This window comes from Natrix helvetica, assembly GCF_964273705.1.
Source record: "Natrix helvetica genome assembly, chromosome: 5".
In the NCBI taxonomy this organism is placed as follows: domain Eukaryota; kingdom Metazoa; phylum Chordata; class Lepidosauria; order Squamata; family Natricidae; genus Natrix; species Natrix helvetica.
The window spans coordinates 141,931,798-141,949,297 of record NC_138551.1 but is presented as its reverse complement, the minus strand read 5'-3'; the positions used below and the strand labels follow the sequence as shown (position 1 = coordinate 141,949,297).

At 49.3% G+C, this 17,500-nt stretch overlaps 2 protein-coding genes across 2 annotated transcripts in view; both read right to left on the bottom strand.

Moving 5' to 3' along the window:
• Positions 1–11,004, bottom strand: part of LOC309392729 (uncharacterized protein) — a gene marked incomplete at its 3' end in the record, with an annotated part of 11,839 nt that extends 835 nt beyond the window's left edge. Inside the window, exons 1-3 of the mRNA XM_081954155.1 lie at positions 10,900–11,004; positions 7,300–7,524; positions 3,419–4,943 (exon numbers count right to left, since the gene is read on the bottom strand). Coding sequence (XP_081810281.1) covers positions 3,419–4,943; positions 7,300–7,381 — 1,607 coding nt within the window. The 5' untranslated portion in view covers positions 7,382–7,524; positions 10,900–11,004. The remainder of the gene's footprint in view (positions 1–3,418; positions 4,944–7,299; positions 7,525–10,899) is intronic.
• A 1,559-nt stretch (positions 11,005–12,563) lies between these two features.
• Positions 12,564–17,500, bottom strand: part of AGTRAP (angiotensin II receptor associated protein) — a 27,365-nt gene continuing 22,428 nt past the window's right edge. Inside the window, exons 4-5 of the mRNA XM_081954702.1 lie at positions 16,695–16,890; positions 12,564–13,393 (exon numbers count right to left, since the gene is read on the bottom strand). Of these exons, the coding sequence (XP_081810828.1) occupies positions 13,281–13,393; positions 16,695–16,890 (309 nt within the window). The 3' untranslated portion in view covers positions 12,564–13,280. The remainder of the gene's footprint in view (positions 13,394–16,694; positions 16,891–17,500) is intronic.

Below are 17,500 nucleotides of genomic sequence, written 5' to 3'. Positions count from 1 at the left end.
CAGGTTTCCGAAAGATGCCCTAATTGATTCATAATCCGAAAAGAGACGGAAGGGACCTTGGAGGTCTTCTAATCCAACGCCCTGCTCCAGCAGGAGACCGTATCCCCGTGATGGCGAACCAATGACACGCATGCCCAAAGTGGCACGTGGAGCCATGTCGCCTGGCACGAGCGGCGTCGCCCATCCCTTTTCCAGGTTTCTGTCGCACATGACAATCAGCTTGCCTTCATGCATGTGGCAGTGCCGGAAACTGGAAGAGCTGGTCTTCAATTTTCCGGTGTGAGCATGCCGGCTGGCCAGATGATCGTTGCAAGTGCATGTGTGCCAGTAACTGGAAGACTAGCTGCCCAGTACGCATGCGCGCACTGGAAACCACAAATTCATTTTCTGGTGCACGCATGCCCCCTGGGCAGCTCCTCTTCCGGGTTGTGTCCCAGACAAGTGCTTCGCACTCAGTGCCGAAAAGGTTCGCCATCACTGTTTTATAACCAAAGGTGGGCTCCTGCCGGTTTGGACTGGTTCCGAACCGGGAATTCCAACTAGCTGCCCACCTGCCCTGGCGCTATCCCGTCCTATATAATTGCCGTTTTTTCGATGCCGCTCTGTTGTGGCCCAGCAGGATCCAGTTGAGCTGCTGATAGACTCAGATAGCGAGGAACCATATGAGTCTGCCCTGGACGATGTAGAGGACCCTGGGCAGGGTTCAAACTCAGAGCAAGGACCAGAGAGGCTGGTTGGCCACCAGGAGGCACCCGAGGCATGGAGCAGTGGGGAGGGTCAAAGGCAGTTTGTCCCTGATGCTAGATTGAGAAGGGCTGAGAAACGGAAGCAGCAACTCCGTAAGCAGACTCATAGAAGATAATTAAGCCCAGGTGGTTGTGGATTGGGCCCTCCCAAGAGAGATTATAGGTGAGGCGTTGGGAGGGGACATTTGCAGGAAAACAACCGTTCGAATTAGTAGTTAAGAAAATCTATCTGTGTATTCTAGCCGTGTCTGTTCGTTTGGAATATCTGCGTTGCTTCATTTCAACTATCTGGGTTGCTGCAAAGACTCTATTGAACGTGAGTTGCCTAGGCCCTCCGTCAAAGGATTCGTTATCTCAGTAATTAAACAGTGGCAAACAGCCAAGCCTGTGTTCTGGTTTATTCACAGGCAGAGGGGGGTCAGAACACACTAACATGTGTGGAAGGCACATGCTGGCATTTTCCGTCCTGGGCGAACCGGTTGTCACAGTATGTGACCCCCACCTCTGCCTATATCATTTCAGAAAAGTGACTGTCCAATTTCTTCTTTAAAATCTCTGCTGTTGGAGCACCAGCAACTTCCAGTGGCAAGCTGTTCCACTGGTTAATTGTGCTCCCTGTTAGGAAGTTTCTCCTTAATGCCAAGTTGCTTCTCTCCTTGCTTAGTTTCCACCCAAGAATCAAAAATAAGCAAGAAAGGACCAATCCATCAAACAAGGGTTTTTTTTTGAGGGGAAGGGTCTTCACCTTGGGAAGAGGGGGGGGGAAAGGAAGGAATGTCTGGATAGCATCTCATATTAAGCCAATTCTTATTCATAGGGGACGCGGTGGCTCAATAGCTAAGACGTTGAGCTTGTCAATCAGAAAGTTCAGCAGTTCCGCGGTTCGAATCCCTAGCACCGCGTAATGGAGTGAGCTCCTGTTACTCGTCCCAGCTTCTGTCAACCTAGCAATTCGAAAGCATGTAAAAATGCGAGTAGAAAAATAGGAGCCACCTTTGGTGGGAATCCCTAGCGCCGCCTAATGGAGTGAGCTCCTGTTACTCGTCCCAGCTTCTGTCAACCTAGCAATTCAAAAGGATGTAAAAATGCGAGGAGAAAAATAGGAACCACCTTTGGTGGGAAGGGAACAGCGTTCCGTGTGCCTTCGGCATTTAGTCATGCCAGCCACATGACCATGGAGACATCTTCAGACAGCGCTGGCTCTTCGGCTTTGAAACGGAGATGAGCACCGCCCCCTAGAGTGGGGAACGACTAGCACACGTGTGCGATGGGAAACTTTACCTTATTCATTATTTACTTTATTTAAATTTATATCCTGCTCATTTTTGCTATCCGGAGCGACTCTTAAGTGGCTTACAAATGCAATAAAAACAGAAATATAAAACCAATTGTAAATATGGCAACAGTTAAAATTACACAACTTTGTTTCCCCGTTCACACCTCGCCAGGTTCTCCGCCCTGTTAAGCCATCCTAGATTGCTAGGCTTAACCTACAATATCCAGGTAATAGCTCATGCCAACAAACCATGGTTAAAATGACCAGCAGCAGAAGTGAGAACGCGAGAACTGATAATAACCGGGTCTTAGTCAAAGAGGAGTAATGCCATCAAATACAGGTAGTCCTCAACCTACGACCGCAATTGAGCCCAACATTTCCATTGCTAAGGGAGGCATTTGTTAAGCGAATGTTGCTCCATTTTACGACCTCTCTTGCCACAGTTAAATGAATCACTTCAGCTGTCAACTTAAGAGGGAGTGAATCCCTCTTCCCCATTGATGTTACTTTTTAAAAGGTTGCCATAGGGCCGTGATGGCGAACCTATGGCACGCGTGCCACAAGTGGCACGCGGAGCCATTTGTCAGGGCACGCGAGGCGCTGCCCTGTCAGCTGGCCAGCGCGCATGCGCGCGCTGGCCAACTGAGTTCACCTTTTTAAAAACTATTTTTTGCCCTCCCCAGGCTCCAGAGGCTTTATAGGAGCCTGGGGAGGGCGAAAAGAGCCTCCCCCGCCCCCCCGGAGGCTTCAGGGACCGTTCCTGAAGCCTTCGGAACGCTTAAAACCACCCTCCGAGCAACCCGGAAGTCACTTCCAGTTTGCTCGGAGGGTGGTTTTAAGCGCTCCAAAGGCTTCAGGGAAGCCTCCTGACAGTCCCTGAAGCCTCCGGAGGGCCTCCGGGGGGTCGGGGGAGGCTCTTTTCGCCCTCCCCAGGCTCCTATAAAGCCCCTGGAGCCTGGGGAGGGCAAAAAAAAATGTAAAAATGGGGGTGTCGCGCGTTGTGCGCGCATGCGCACTGGGGGGGTGTCGCACGTTGCATTATGGGTGCGGCACGCCCGCACTCGACCCCCCTGCGCTCCCCCCACTTGTGGCACGCGAGCCAAAAAAGGTTCGCCATCACTGCCATAGGGGATCATGTAACCCCAGGACACCGCAACTATCATAAATACGAGTCAGCTGCCAAGCACCTGAATTTTCATCCCGTGACCATGGGAATGCTGCAATGGTCATAGGTGTGAAACACAGCCATAAGCAGTAGTGGGATTCAGCCGGTTAGTATCGGTTTGCTAGAACCACCCATAAGTGACTTTTTTTCAATTCTGTTGTGATTTCAAATGGTCACTAAATGAACTGTTGTAAGTCCGGGACTACCTGTATTGTGAGGATAGCTACTCACCGCTTGATCAGCCTGGTCTGGATTCGAAACACCAGCAGATGAATCTGCTGCCTTTTCTCCCAGTGGGAACGCCATCTTTTGAAAGCATCACCCAATTTCTTAATTTCCAGCAGGACAAAATATCCTCGGAGGTGATCCCCATCTTTCTGAAGGTACCGTGGCCAGACAGGGGTGTTGGCGGGCTGGAAACCTTTTCTGGGACTCTTCCAGATGGTTTCCTCAAAGAGACGGACCTTCTGAAGGGCTGTTGACAGGCTGGCCTCATCAACAGTGGAGGTGATGATGAGATCTCCACCAGCTTCTCCACCATGCTTATCTCCAACTTCAGGACCGGCAAAATCTCCAGCGTTCTTCTCCAAGGGGTGACCTAACGGGGCCTCTGGGACTCCAGAAGGATCAAGAGTTGGTGGCATCTCTTCGTGGGTGTCATCCATGGACAACCTTCTGCTCAGAGAAGACTCTTCAGATGACGTCTTGAGGGAGCTCTCCAAACTCTTGAGGGAGAAGACGTCCGGCGGAAGGTTCTTGAGGTACAACTCAGAGCCACAGAAGGTTGCAGAACGACGTTCTTCTGGGTCAATTGTCCTCAGGTAGCCCTGGTCCCTCAACTCATCCTTTTTGTTTGTAGTTGGTGGTGTTCCTGAACTACTCCTCAGACAACTGTAGTTATCTTCCTGGCATGTCAACAAGGTGGAACTAACCATGGTTCGCCATTTACTTCTCACTTGTCCAGGGGAACTGCCTTCCACCGAAGACTGGACTTTTCGCACAGCCAAGGTTGAGATCTGTGGCTCGCGTGCTGGTTGAGGAACCCAAGAAGGTGACCGGGATTGATAAGAGAAGGAAGACCTTTCCTTCGTAAGCCCATGGAGGGGCCAGCACCGATCAGCACAGCTTTGAGAAGACCTTATAGGAGTTTGAGGTCCCTCAGGAGAAGAATGACCATCAACCAGACTGTCCAAAGTAAGGGGCGGTCCTGGAGGTGCGGAGTCACTGATCCCACTGAAGGTCATCGGAAGAAGACAATGGTGGGGTGAGGAATGAAGAGATGGACCCAGTGAAAACTGGCTGGGTGAGGAGGACTTTCTCCAGGCCTTGAGGTCCTCATAGCTTCTCCTTGACCTGGTGAAATGCTCCTGTGGTTCTTTCGGCAAATATTGTTCTCTATTTTTCATTCTGGATGAATTCCTGGGAATGTCGCGGGGTCTCTCTGGGAAGCCCCTCAGAGGGGTCCTTTTTAACGTCTCACCTGCCCATCTTCTCCTCTGTAGATTGGACTCAAGGTTGGTTTGCTGCTGGACCAAAGCGGCTTTGGCAAGAGCCCCGAGAGGGCAAAAGAGATTGGTTTGAAATAGGCCACCAGTCTGTCTCCTTCCCGATGGGACTCGTAAACCCCTTTCAACGTTTTCTCCAAGATGATTTGAGCCAGGGATGCTGGAACCTGTCTGGGTCCAGAGCTCTCCAAGATGGCTTCCTGAGGAGAGGAGTAGATGAACGTTGATGTTCTTCTGGATCTTCCTTTGCTCTGGAGAGGTGAAAAACAGAAGGGCTGAGTCAAGGAGAAGGACCTAGGGGTGGGATTCAGCCAGTTCGGATCAGTTCGGACGAACCGGTAGCTCCGACGATCAGCTGGGGAGCGAACCGGTTTGCTCCGACGATCAGGTTTGCCCGCCCACCTGCTCTTTTCTTACCTATATCCTCTCAGCTGATTCACGCGGCAGAGCAGAGTTTCCCGCCTCAGCTGTGTTACTCCCCAGAAGTTAACGTGGAAGGTACCGGATTTTTCGCAGTATAAGACGCACCGGAGTATAAGACGCACCAAGATTTTGAAGAGGTACATTTAAAAAAAAGTTCTTACACTCTTCAGGCCTCCCAAATCCTTTGCATGCCTCATTTTTTGGTGAAAAATGGGGCATGCAGAGAGTTTGAGAAGCCAGCAAAGAGCTGGGGGCTGCCCCCCCCCAAAAGCAAAAAAGACCCGTTTTTTTTTGCAAAAAAAAACCAGGGTATGCATAGGCTTTGGGAGGCTTATAGAGCGCTCTTGGGAGCAAAAACGAGCAAAAAACCGGCCCATTTTCGCTCATTTTTGCCCTCCCCAGCCCCCAGGAGCACTCTATAAGCCTCCCAAAGCCTATGCATGCCCTGTTTTTTGCAGGAGGCGGGGTTTCGGAAGGCCAAAAATGCTGTATTTTTGTGTATAAGAGGCACCCAGATTTTCTCCCTCTTTTTGTGGGGGAAAAAGTGCGTCTTATACTCCGAAAAATACGGTACGTTTTGTTAAAACTGCTGAAGCGCACGAAGCACGCAATCACCGAACCGGTTGTTAAACTGGCAGGATCTCACCACTGGAAGGACGCCGTTGTCTCTTCTTCCCCCAAAAGTTAAGACTCTCTATGAATAGGACGTGACCCCCTCAACAGTCAAGTCTACAGGTAGCCCTCGACTTACGAACTGTCATCCTGGTAAGCTGGTTTTGCCTCATTTTACGACCTTTCTCTCCACAGTTGTTAAGTGAGTTGCTGTGGTGGTTAAGTTAGTAACATGGTTGTTAAGTGGATCTGGTGGGCCCATGGACTTTGCTTGTCAGACAGTCGCAAAAAGGGAATTGCGTGACCCTGGGACCCTGCGACCGTCCTAAAAACGAGTCAGTTGACAAGCAGTCCAAAAGGGGAAGACATGACCCTGGGACCGTCATAAATGTGAGTCAGTTGACAACAGTGACGTGCGGTGAGGTTTATAGCTGGTGAGGCAGCAATTTTTTTAGACTTGTGGACTTCAACTCCCAGAATTCCACAGTCAGGCATGCTCAGTTGCGACCTGCCGCCCTCCGCCCTGGGATTCGGCCACGGCACCGCCTGCCAGAGCTGCGCGGAATCCGGGGCGCGCTTGTCGGGCGAGGGCAGCGCAGATGGGGAGCGGACGGAGCGGAGGAAGCCTCTCCCCCCCCACCGCTTCCCGCACCCGAAAGAACAAAGGGAACCTCTGCCGCCGCCCGAACAACCTGGCCGGCCTCTCTCGCGGCGGCTCTCTGGTGCCGAGCTTGGGAGTCCCTGGAGGAGCTGGCGGGGGCTGCAAGCACTGCAGGCTGGACTGGAGCCTCGAGTCTAGGGCAGCGAGTCATTCGATAGGAAACTTGCCTCTTGGAAGGAATGACTCGGCTTGGCTCCTGCTTTGTCTCTCCTGCCTCTTCGATTCTCCGTTCGGTCGTTGGGCGGCAGATCGAAAGCAGGAGCCAAGCTGGGTCATTCCTCCCAAAAGGCAAGTTTCCCATCGAATGACTCGCTGCCCTAATGATGAGAGGTGAGGCTGTGCCTCACTTGCCTCACCTGACTGCACGTCACTGGTTGACAAGCATTCCAAAAGGGGAACATGTGACTCTGGGACACCACATTTGTCGTCAGTGTGAGTCAGTTGCCAAGCGTCTCAATTTTGCTCAGGTAACCTTGGGGAGGCTGCGACGGTCGTGTGTGTGTGTGTGTGTGTCAAAGGGTCTTCCGTCCCTTTTTTTCAGTGCCGTGGTCACTTTGAATGGTCGCTAAGTGAACCGTCGCAAGTCGAGGACCACCTGTATCACAGCGCCGAAATAAACTGAGACGAGGATTTGGTATTTTTATCCATCGCTCGAGTCCTTCCTAAGGGCCCAAGATAGGCAACCCGCTTATCCTGGCACCGCATTTCTGACGGAGCCTCCATGTTCAAAGGCAGTTTACCTCAGATTCCCATAGGTTGTGTCTCAGCAAGAAAAGAAAGGCGGATTGGAAAAGACATTTTGTTAAGAACCAGATAGAAAAGGTTCAAAAGTTCTTTTGAAGGCCACATATAAATTATATTTCCAAATCATGATTCCTCCCCCACCCCACCCCAAATTCTCCAGGGCTTACCTTTTGTGACCCCGCAGCAACTTAAAGCTGGGGGTATGTTCTCTTTCCTGGCATCCGTCTGGATCCTTTGGGACACTTCCATCTCTGAGTCGAAGTCTTGCCTGAATCGCAGGCAGGCCAACCTTGCAGGATTGTTGTGCTGCAACGTGGCTTTGGGGTGGTGGGAGGCCAGGAAGCAGGGGAGAAGAGAGGGTCGAGCTGTAGCGAGACTGGGACCTTCCGTCTCTGCAAGTGTGGGGGACAACCAGGGAAGCAAACAGCATTATAGTAACATTCCAAGTTCTTTCTCGCAAAACATGAGGACTAGAAACATGGGTGTTCTGACTGAGGCCTCCCAAAGATCATAAAGCCCACTCCTCGTCCCGATAAAACCCCTTTTATTTAGGTTAAAGGGAATTAAAGTCCCGGCCAACAATCTTTCAAGAGTTTTCACAACTACCCTGATCAGGCTTGGAGAGCTGCCAGGCCGATCTCTTCCAAACTCCATGCTGTAGCAGCAATTCCTTGGCAAGAAGTCAGGAACAGATCTTCACCCTAATGAATTGAACTCATTGTCTCCTGCAAACTCCACTCCCCTTCCGTTCCTCTTTTATTCCCTATGGGAGGGACCATTCACCGTCCACCTGTGCCTTTACTCCCGAATCGACCCTTGTTCCTTAGCTGTTCCCTTTGTCTGGCAACTCTGCGCATGCGCACACTGGGAACAGGCTCCAGCTGTTCTTCTGCCTCAAAGATCTCCGACTCCGAAGGCAGCTGATAACTGTCAGATGGCCCTGGCCCCATCTCTGCCTCTAACGCAGAGCCCTCGTCCGAGCCTTCCCCAGACTCCAGGACTGGCCCATGTTCCTCCCCAACCTCCTCACTGTTTGAGTCTGCCACCAGCTCGGCTAGCTGCTGGCGGGCCGCAACAGTGGGGGCATTGTATGATTTCTTCCTAGCTGTGAAGATGTTACCTGGGCAGGTAAGTGAAATGTCAGCAAGAAAACAACACCAAGCTTACCTTAAGACAATGCAGTATGATTTCTTCATATATAAATCCAAAAATGGCCACAGCGACCTCTCTATTCTCTATCCCAGTGATGAGTAACCTTTTCCGGACCGAGTGCCCGAAGCATGGGCCTGAACCCCCAAAATGCAATGCACCCCCCATGCATGCGCCCTGCCTCCACGCATGCATGTGCAATCCCTGCCCATGCCCCACGCATGCGTGTGTAACCACGCACATCAGGGGTGGGTTCCTGCCAGTTCTAACCTTCTATAGAAGAGGTTCCACAAATCTACCGTGCCCTTTAGAACCGGTTCCAGCTCTCTCCCCCCGCCCGTCCGCACCACGCTTGCCCTGCCCGCCGCTCACTGATTGGCTGGCTCACCAATCCCCCCACCCACCTCTAAGAGTCCTATCTAAACCTTAAAGTCTTAAAGCTGTCAAGTTCAAACATCCCTGGGTTTTTTTTTCTAAAGGGTTAGGGGTGCAAGGGTCTTGTAACTTGACAGCTTTAAGACTTGCACACTTCAATGCCAGAGTTCCTGAGCCAACATGACTGGAGGAGGAATTCTGGGAGTTGGAGTCCACAAGTCTTAAAGCTGTCAAGTTTGAACACCCCTGGTTTTTTTCCCCCTAAAGGGTTAGGGGTGCAAGGGTCTTGTAACTTGGCAGCTTTAAAACTTGCACACTTCAATGCCAGAGTTCCTGAGCCAACATTTTGGTTGCTAAGCAAGAGCGTTGTTAAGTGAGTTTCACCACATTTTACAAGTTGGCCATGCCCACCCAGTCACTTGGCTGCCAAGCCACTCCAACCCAGTCACATGGCCAGCAAGCCACTCCCACTCGGTCACATGGCCGGCAACCCACTCCCCACAAAGCAGGCCACACCTACAGAAGAGGTTGTAAAAAATTTTGAAACCCACTACTGCCGCACATATGCCTTGCGCATGCGTGGGTGAGCCCCCATGCATGCCCAGCCCCCCCCATGGATGCATATGCGACCCCCATGCACTCCACCCTTTCACATGCACAGCAGAGATGCGCACATATGCGCATCGGAACTGAACTGTGGCGACAGCTCGCGGGCCATCAGAGAGGGCACTGCATGCCACCTCTGGCACGGATGGCATAGGTTCGCCATCCCGGCTCTATCCTCTTTAAATTCATTGCCCCCTAGATATCACTGACTACAGCACCCAGAATCCCTTGCAACTAGTCATGCTGGAGAGGGATAATCGGCCCATTATATTTTTAAAAGCACTAGGCCCCCTTGAGTCTTTCTTTTGAAGGGTTTATTGTTTTCTTTTAAAGAACAATTTATACCAGTGTAGATCGAAGGTCAGCTATCGAGAAATATTTGCAAAATATTCGGGATTCTATCTGGCGACCCTGACACACACAAACACAAACACACACACACAACAAAAAGAACGTTTGTTTTTCCTTTGGAAACCGGCCCAATTTTACAAACTAACATTTCCAAGCCTTTTAAGTCAACAACAGAAACACTATTGAAAAAAAACCCCTTTTTCCCCTTTTAATTCATTCATATAAGGGGTTCCCCCCCCTCCCCCCAAAAAAGCTGGCTTTCGGTGGACTTATGGATTATTTTGCAACAATTAAAAGAAAAGAGCATGCTCCAAAAGTTTATATATATATAAAAGCTGTCTCATTCCCTCTCTCTCTCATATACATCTATCTATCTATCTATCTATCTATCTATCTATCTATCTATCTATCTATCTATCTATCATCTATTTATCTATCATCTATCTATCTATCTATCTATCTATCTATCTATCATCTATCTATCATCTATCTATCTATCTATCTATCTATCATCATCATCTACCTACCTACCTACCTACCTACCTATCATATCCATCCATCCATCCATCCATCCATCCATCCATCCATCCATCAGCTCTCTCATCTATCTGTCTGTCTATCTGTCTGTCTGTCTGTCTGCCTGCCTGCCTGCCTACCTACCTACCTATCATCTACCTAACTACCTACCTATCACCCCTCTCTATCATCTACCCACCTACCTATCACCTACCTACCGACCTCTCTCTCTATATATCATCTACCTACCTACCTACCTACCTACCTACCTACCTACCTACCTATCACATCTATCTCTCTATCCATCCATCCATCCATCACCTCTCTCTCTCATCTCTCTATCTCTCCATCATCCATCCATCCATCCATCCATCCATCCATCCATCCATCCATCCATCCATCTACCCAATCCATCCATCCATCCATCCATCCATCTATCTATCTATAATCTATCTACCTACCTATCTATCATCTATCTACCTAGTTACCTACCTATCATCTACCTACCTACCTATCAACCCTCTCTCTCTATCATCTACCCACCTACCTAAAACCTACCTACCTCTCTCTCTACCTACCTATCATCTCTCTACTTACCTACCTATCATCTACCTACCTACCTCTCTCTCTCTATCATCTACCTACCTACCTCTCTCTCTCTATCATCTACCTACCTACCTATTTAGGGAGGGGCAAAGCTGTAGACCCACAAACACCGCTTTGACGGAATAACTTTTAAGAAAGTTTGCAAAGGTGAGGAAGCGGCTCACCTGCGCGGCTGTCTCTCTTAGCGAAGCAGATCTGCCCCTACCTGTCGGAAAAGCGAGGCAGGAAGGGGCATACTGGACGGGGCGGGGGTTTGTGCAATGAAAACGACCCCCCCCTTTCCGTTGAAGCGTCTCCCACCACCTCCCTCCCTCCCCGCGCCGACTTTTAAACGGACAAAAATGCAGCCGGGGGACGGGGGGATTCAAGGGGTGTTTGCACGGCCGCGGCAGCTCCGGAAAAGGGGCCGGCAGGGAGGCCGCGACGGCCGAAGACGGCTAAGCGAGCTTTAGCCCTCGATGCGAGCGTTTCGCAAGGAGGAAGACCCGGGATGGAAAGCACGTGTGAAGGAAGGCTTCGTCTCCACGGGGCGGAATAAAAATTCTGGAAACTACGAAATGAGAACTTGCAAAGTGAAAAGTAAGTTCCCCCAGGTTGTCTTCCAATCTCTTCCCTTTTTGGGGGGGGGGATGTCCTGCTGGGGCGGGGGCGGACTAGATGACCTCCAAGGTCCCTTCCAACTCTTGCTTTAATTCTGTTGATTTATTCCAGTTTCCTCCTTTCATGGTGTTCAACCACAACACCCATCATTCCCACCCTCGCTGGGAATGCTGGGAGCTGTCATCCAAGCCGCCTCCTCCAGATTCCAGAAACAAAGCAAGTCGGCAATCAAAAGAATATATTAGCAGGGGGCTTCTTAAAAAAAGGGGTTTTAAGCAGTAAATACATCTTTAAAAAAAAACCAGGACTGAAGGGCATCCTACAAATTCATTCATTTTTTAAAAGTCGATGCAAATCCAGGAATACAGTGCCTGATGGGAGTTGGAGTACAGCTTGGATGTCACAAGACCCCGTCTCCAATTTAGCATTTTTCCTTTTAATTTTTCTCTCCCAAACTCCCAAATTTTTCCTGCTTCGTGAGGAAATTTGCAAACTTAACCCGTTCAGGGTTAAGTTTGCAAATTTAACCCGAAGCAATGCCAAACCACGGGAGACCTTTGAAAACGAAAACGGAAAGAGATATATGTATCAGTGGAACAGCTTTCCTCCAGAAGTTGTGAATGCCCCAACACTGGAAGTCTTTAAGAAGATGTTGGATAGCCATTTGTCTGGAACGGTATAGGGTTTCCTGCCTAGGCAGGGGGTTGGACTAGAAGACCTCCAAGGTCCCTTCCAACTCTACTATTGTATTGTATTGTATTGTATTGTATTATTGTATTGTATTAGTATTTTAAAGGGAATAGCAGTAGGATTGGTTTGTTATTTCTTTATTAAGAAATAAAGTAATTATATAGTATATTGCCAATTGTAGAAAAAAATTGAAAGAAAAGCTCTCTGTGTTAAAACATAATTAGAGAATGTATATATTGCTTATAGTAAAATAGACTAATGTAGAAATATGAAATGGTTTCAATTGGGGTAATGCTTGAAGGGGCAACTGAAGATATTGTTTACCTATTAAGAAAAAGTGAGTATAAAAAAATGGAAAATAAGGGAAGAAAATAATTCCGCTGAATGGGAGAAACGAAGCTGAGATGTAAATGGATTACGCAAACGAGAGGATGTAAAAGGAAAGATTCGGTCAACGCTTTGTTCCTATAATATATATAAAATTGTATTAAAAAATGGGGGAAAAAGAAAACTGATTGGGAAACATTTTATTAAAAATAAAAGCTTGTTTAATTTTCCCTGAAAATCAAATTCCAGAGAAAAAGAAAACTGAAGGCACTTTAAAGCAGTCGATTGGGAATGAAGGAACTGCAGTTTGCGATAATGTTCACCACCTCTCTCTCTCTCTCTCTCTGCAACCTTCAGCCGTTCCTCCAACCGCCGTCTTCTGCAAACATCAACCAGGCCAGGTCGGCCACCGATGCCACGAGCCACGCTGGATGACATGGAGGGGGGAGGGTTTGCTGTGCCTTTTCCCTGATGAAAAGCACGTATTTATGGGGGGTGGGAGGGTTGTCAATTTGTCAAGTCCCTGCGAAAAGAACGCCAGTGCGCAGGGGTGAAATTCAGCAGCTTCTGGACAACTGGTAGTGGAACTTTTGAGTGGTTTGGAGAATCGGCAAATACCACCTCTGGCTGGCCCCAGAGTGGGGTGGAAATGGAGATTTTTGCAGGATTCTTTCCTTGGAGTGGGGAGGGAATGGGGAGTTTGCAGTATCCTTCCCCTCCCTCCCCTTCCCGCCCTGGCGAATATTCACATTTTAAAGATTCTCCTTGCAGTTTGAAGCTTGAGCCGGAGAGCCTTGCCTGAATTATGGGCCAGGGGAAACTCTCCTTCCAGCGTCTCCTGCAGTCGGAGAACGGCGCACCGAGAGAAAACAAGGAAGATTCCTTTCCAAAGAAGACACAAAGAGGGACCAGCTGCTTCAGCTCTCTCTCAGTAAGAAGGTGGAGGTGCTCCCTTGCTCGCCACATCGGGGTACGGGCGCGGTGGGACTGGAGTATCAATAGACTGGTAGGCACTGGTATCCTGGCTGACGCCAAACACACCTACAAAGGTGAGATGGAAGTACATTTTAGTGGACAGGCTTCACGTCCCTCCCAGTCCTTCCCAGTTTAGTGTCAATAAATGGAGGTTTTATGGCCAGTTCGGTGTCTGACGGCGTCACCTGTATGCCAACTTAAAGGTAAAGGTTTTCCTTGCACATATGTGCTACTCGTTCCTGACTCTAGGGGGCGGTGCTCATCTCTATTTCAAAGCCGAAGAGCCAGCGCTAGCCGAAGACGTCTCCGTGGTCATGTGGCCGGCATGACTCAACGCCGAAGGAGCACGGAGCGCTGTTACCTTCCCACCAAAGGTGGTCCCTATTTGTCTACTTGCATTTTTAGGTGCTTTCGAACTGCTAGGTTGGCAGAAGCTGGGACGAGTAACGGCTCACTCGGTTACGTGGCGCTAGGGATTCGAACCGCCAAACTGCCGACCTTTCGGATCGACAAGCACAGCGCCTTAGCCACCGAGCCACCGCGTCTCATTATGCCAACTTAGCTAGGTGTATTTGGTTGGCCGTCTCTGTTTAGGTGCCACACAATTCTCGCAACCCCCAAAAGGCGTCGGATGGGTTGACTTCAGTTCGGCACAGCCGAAGCCCTATTTGGGGGGTCAGGGCCTCGTAGCTACAGCCCGTTGCACCACCGAATTAACGAAGATTTGACTCACTGTAGTCTGAAATCATTGAGTAAATTGCAACAGCAGCCACGCCAAAAGATGTGTGGCAAACAAAGCCCCCCAAGCAGGAGGCAGTCTACCTTAAGGAAGCTTATTTCCCTGGGTCTTTGGGATGCTCATAAGGGAGAACCACACCCAAAGCGGGGCTGAATTGGTTTCAAACTCCAGAGCTCTTATCCCGTATAATACGGTCCCATCTTGGAGAATCTGAGAAAAATATAGCTGGGAAGCAGCTCCATGACTGATCAGGGAGACATCTGAATATTATGGGATTCCTAAAGCCCAGCAATTGTTGGCAAGGAGTGGAGAACGATGGGATTCGTAGTCCATTCCAAAGGCCACCAGATCGTCTTAGGGTGTTTGATGCTTAGCTGGACCAAAGAGGCATGAAAATGTGTTTCTGGATCCACTTCCTCTTTACAATTTTTCTAAGGAGCTGGAAATAATGTGTGTGGTTGGGAAGGGAGGTCTGATCCTGCCCAGGTCTTCAGGTCTTCTGAAAGAGTGCAAAAGAACATACGGAGATTTGCACCATTATTCCTCACTTAATAACTCCTCGTGCTTGAGCAAAATCAAAGTTCCACGTGTAGAAACAGCAAATTGAGGAGGCAACTGTTCACACATCTTTGCAAAATCTGGCTTTAATATGGCACGTTTACAGCCTCCGTGTTACGGGACAGGTATCTAAATAAAGTCCCATTTGTGTTCCCTTGTAGGAGAGGGAAAAAGCTAGCTTCTTGGAAGAGGATTAAGCTTCTGCAACCACGAAGACACTGTTGAGATTCAGAGGGCTTTGGGGCCTTCAGTTATGGCGTTTCTAACAGCAGGAGAGGAAGATGGAGGAGAAGATGAAGGAGAAAGAGAAGGAGAAGATGAAGGAGAAAAGATGAAGGAGAAAGAAGGTGGAGAAGATGGAGGAGAACATGAATGAGGGAGAGAAGATGGAGAAGGAGGAGATGGAGGAGGAGAAGATGAAGGAGAAAGAGAAGGAGAAGATGAAGGAGAAAAGATGGAGAAAGAAGGTGGAGAAGATGGAGGAGAACATGAATGAGGGAGAGAAGATGGAGGAGGAGGAAATGGAGGAGGAGAAGATGAAGGAGAAAGAAGGAGAAGATGAAGGAGAAAAGATGAAGGAGAAAGAAGGTGGAGAAGATGGAGGAGAACATGAATGAGGGAGAGAAGATGGAGGAGGAGGAAATGGAGGAGGAGAAGATGAAGGAGAAAGAGAAGGAGAAGATGAAGGAGAAAAGATGAAGGAGAAAGAAGGTGGAGAAGATGGAGGAGAACATGAATGAGGGAGAGAAGATGGAGGAGGAGGAGATGGAGGAGGAGAGGAGAACATGGGTGAGGAAGAGAAGATGGAAGCAGAAGGATAGTTGGGAAGAAAAGGTGAAGGAGAAAGAGAAGGTGGACAAGGTGGAGGAGAGCATGGATGAGGAAAATAAGATGGAGAAGATGAAGAAAAAGATGAAGGAAAAAGGCAAGATGGAGGAGGAAGAAAAGATGTAGAAGATGAAAGAAAAGATAAAGGAGGAAGAAAAGACTGAGGAGAAGATGATGGAGATGGAGAAGGAGAACAAGAAGATGATGATGGGGAGAAAAATGAAGGAGAGAATAAGAGAAGATGGAGAAAGAGATACAGAAGGAGATCGAGGAGAAGAACAAGGAGGAGGAGAAGATGGGGAGAAAACATGAGGGAGGAAGAGAAGACAGAGAAGGCAAAAGAAGATACGAAGGAAGAAAAGATGGAGGAGAAGGAAAACTGAAGGAGAAAGAGACGATGAAAGAGAAGTGGAGAAGGAAATAAAGGAGAAGAAGAAGGAAAGGAGATGATGGAGGAGGAGGAGGCACTTTGCAAGCAGAAAGCCACAGTCCAAGAGAAACAACCAATAAATTAAAGAGAAAGTTGACTTCAAAAACTATGCTGGAAGGGCAAAGTGTTGGAAACATTACTATCCCGGATCAACCAGCGGTCCGGTGGGCTCTCCAGCTCTGCAACGGAAGAGAAACCAAATAAAAGATTCCCCCCAACACGAGCCTGGCGTGCAGGACGAAAACGGGCAAAACAGAGGAACCAAAGGCCAGAGCGAGCTGGAAAAGCAAGCAAAACAAGCCATCATTCGTAGTTGTGCAGGAAAAGAGATTAGGGGTGGGATTCAGCCAGTTCGGAAGGGGTTCGGGCGAACTGGATGTTAATTTTAATCTGGTTCGCTAAACCAGTACTTGCAAGGACTGGCTAACCCCGCCCACCCTGCCACGCCTCTCCCAGGAGTCTCCACGCGGCCCATTTTGGATGCGCAGGGCCCGCGCGGGGGGGGGGTCTCTGGGAGGGCAAAAAATAGGCCTACCGGAAGTATCGGAAGTCCGGAAACAGAGCCCGGGGGAAGTCGTCTTCACCCTCCAGAGCCTGGGGAGGGCAAAAACGCCTCCCCCTGTGGTGTAGGAAGCCGAGTAGGCCACGCCCCCATGGCCACGCCCACCCAGCAACTGGGCAGAGAACAGGTTGTGAACATTTTTCAACCCCCCCCCCCTGAAAACAGACCAAGCGGATGAAAACTCGGCTCCTTGGAAGACCGGACCGGGTCCAGGACCAGGATATGGAGACGCGAGACGTTCCCAACCTACCTAGGTTCAGGGCGTACTCTCCGCCCCGTTCTCGGTACATCTGGTAAGCAAAGAAGCAGGACAAAGGCTTGAGGAGGAGGCTGAAAATGGCCATGCCGGTGCAGAAGCGCATGGTGTCGGTCAGCTTCACCAGCTGGTAGTAGAGGCTGAAGTGGACAATGTCGGTCAGGATGGTCAACAGCAAGCCGGTCAGGAACTAGGGAAGGGAACAAAGCCGAAGAGCATTGTTAACAGAGCCACAGAGTTCAAAGGGCCCTTCAAGGTCTTCTAGTCCACCCCCCTGTTCAGGCGGGAGACTCTATCCCATTTCAAACCAAGCGTTGTCTAATAGCTTCTTAAAATCTTCCATTCACAACTTCTGGAGGCGGTTGTTGTTGTTCCACTGGTTAATTATTCTCATGGCCAAGAACATTTCTCCTATTGTCACACCCCCTTTCTTCCCCCCCCCCCCCCGCATATTCAGGCTTCCTTTCTTTTTCTTTCTTTCTCTCTCTCTTTCTCTACCCCCCCTCTTTCTTTCTTTCTCTCTCTTTCTCTCTCTTTCTCCCCCCTCCCCTTCTTTCTTTCTTTCTTTCTTTCTTTCTTTCTCTTTCTCTCCCTTTCTTTCTCTTTCTCCCCCCTCTTTCTTTCTCTCTCTCTTTTTCTTTCTTTCTCCCCTCTCTTTCTTTTTTTCTTCCTTCCTTCCTTCCTTTTTCTTTTTCTTCCTTCCTTCCTTCCTTTTTCTTTTTCTTCCTTCCTTCCTTCCTTTTTCTTTTTTTCTTCCTTCCTTTTTTCCTTTTTCTTTCTTTCTTTCTTCCTTCCTTCCT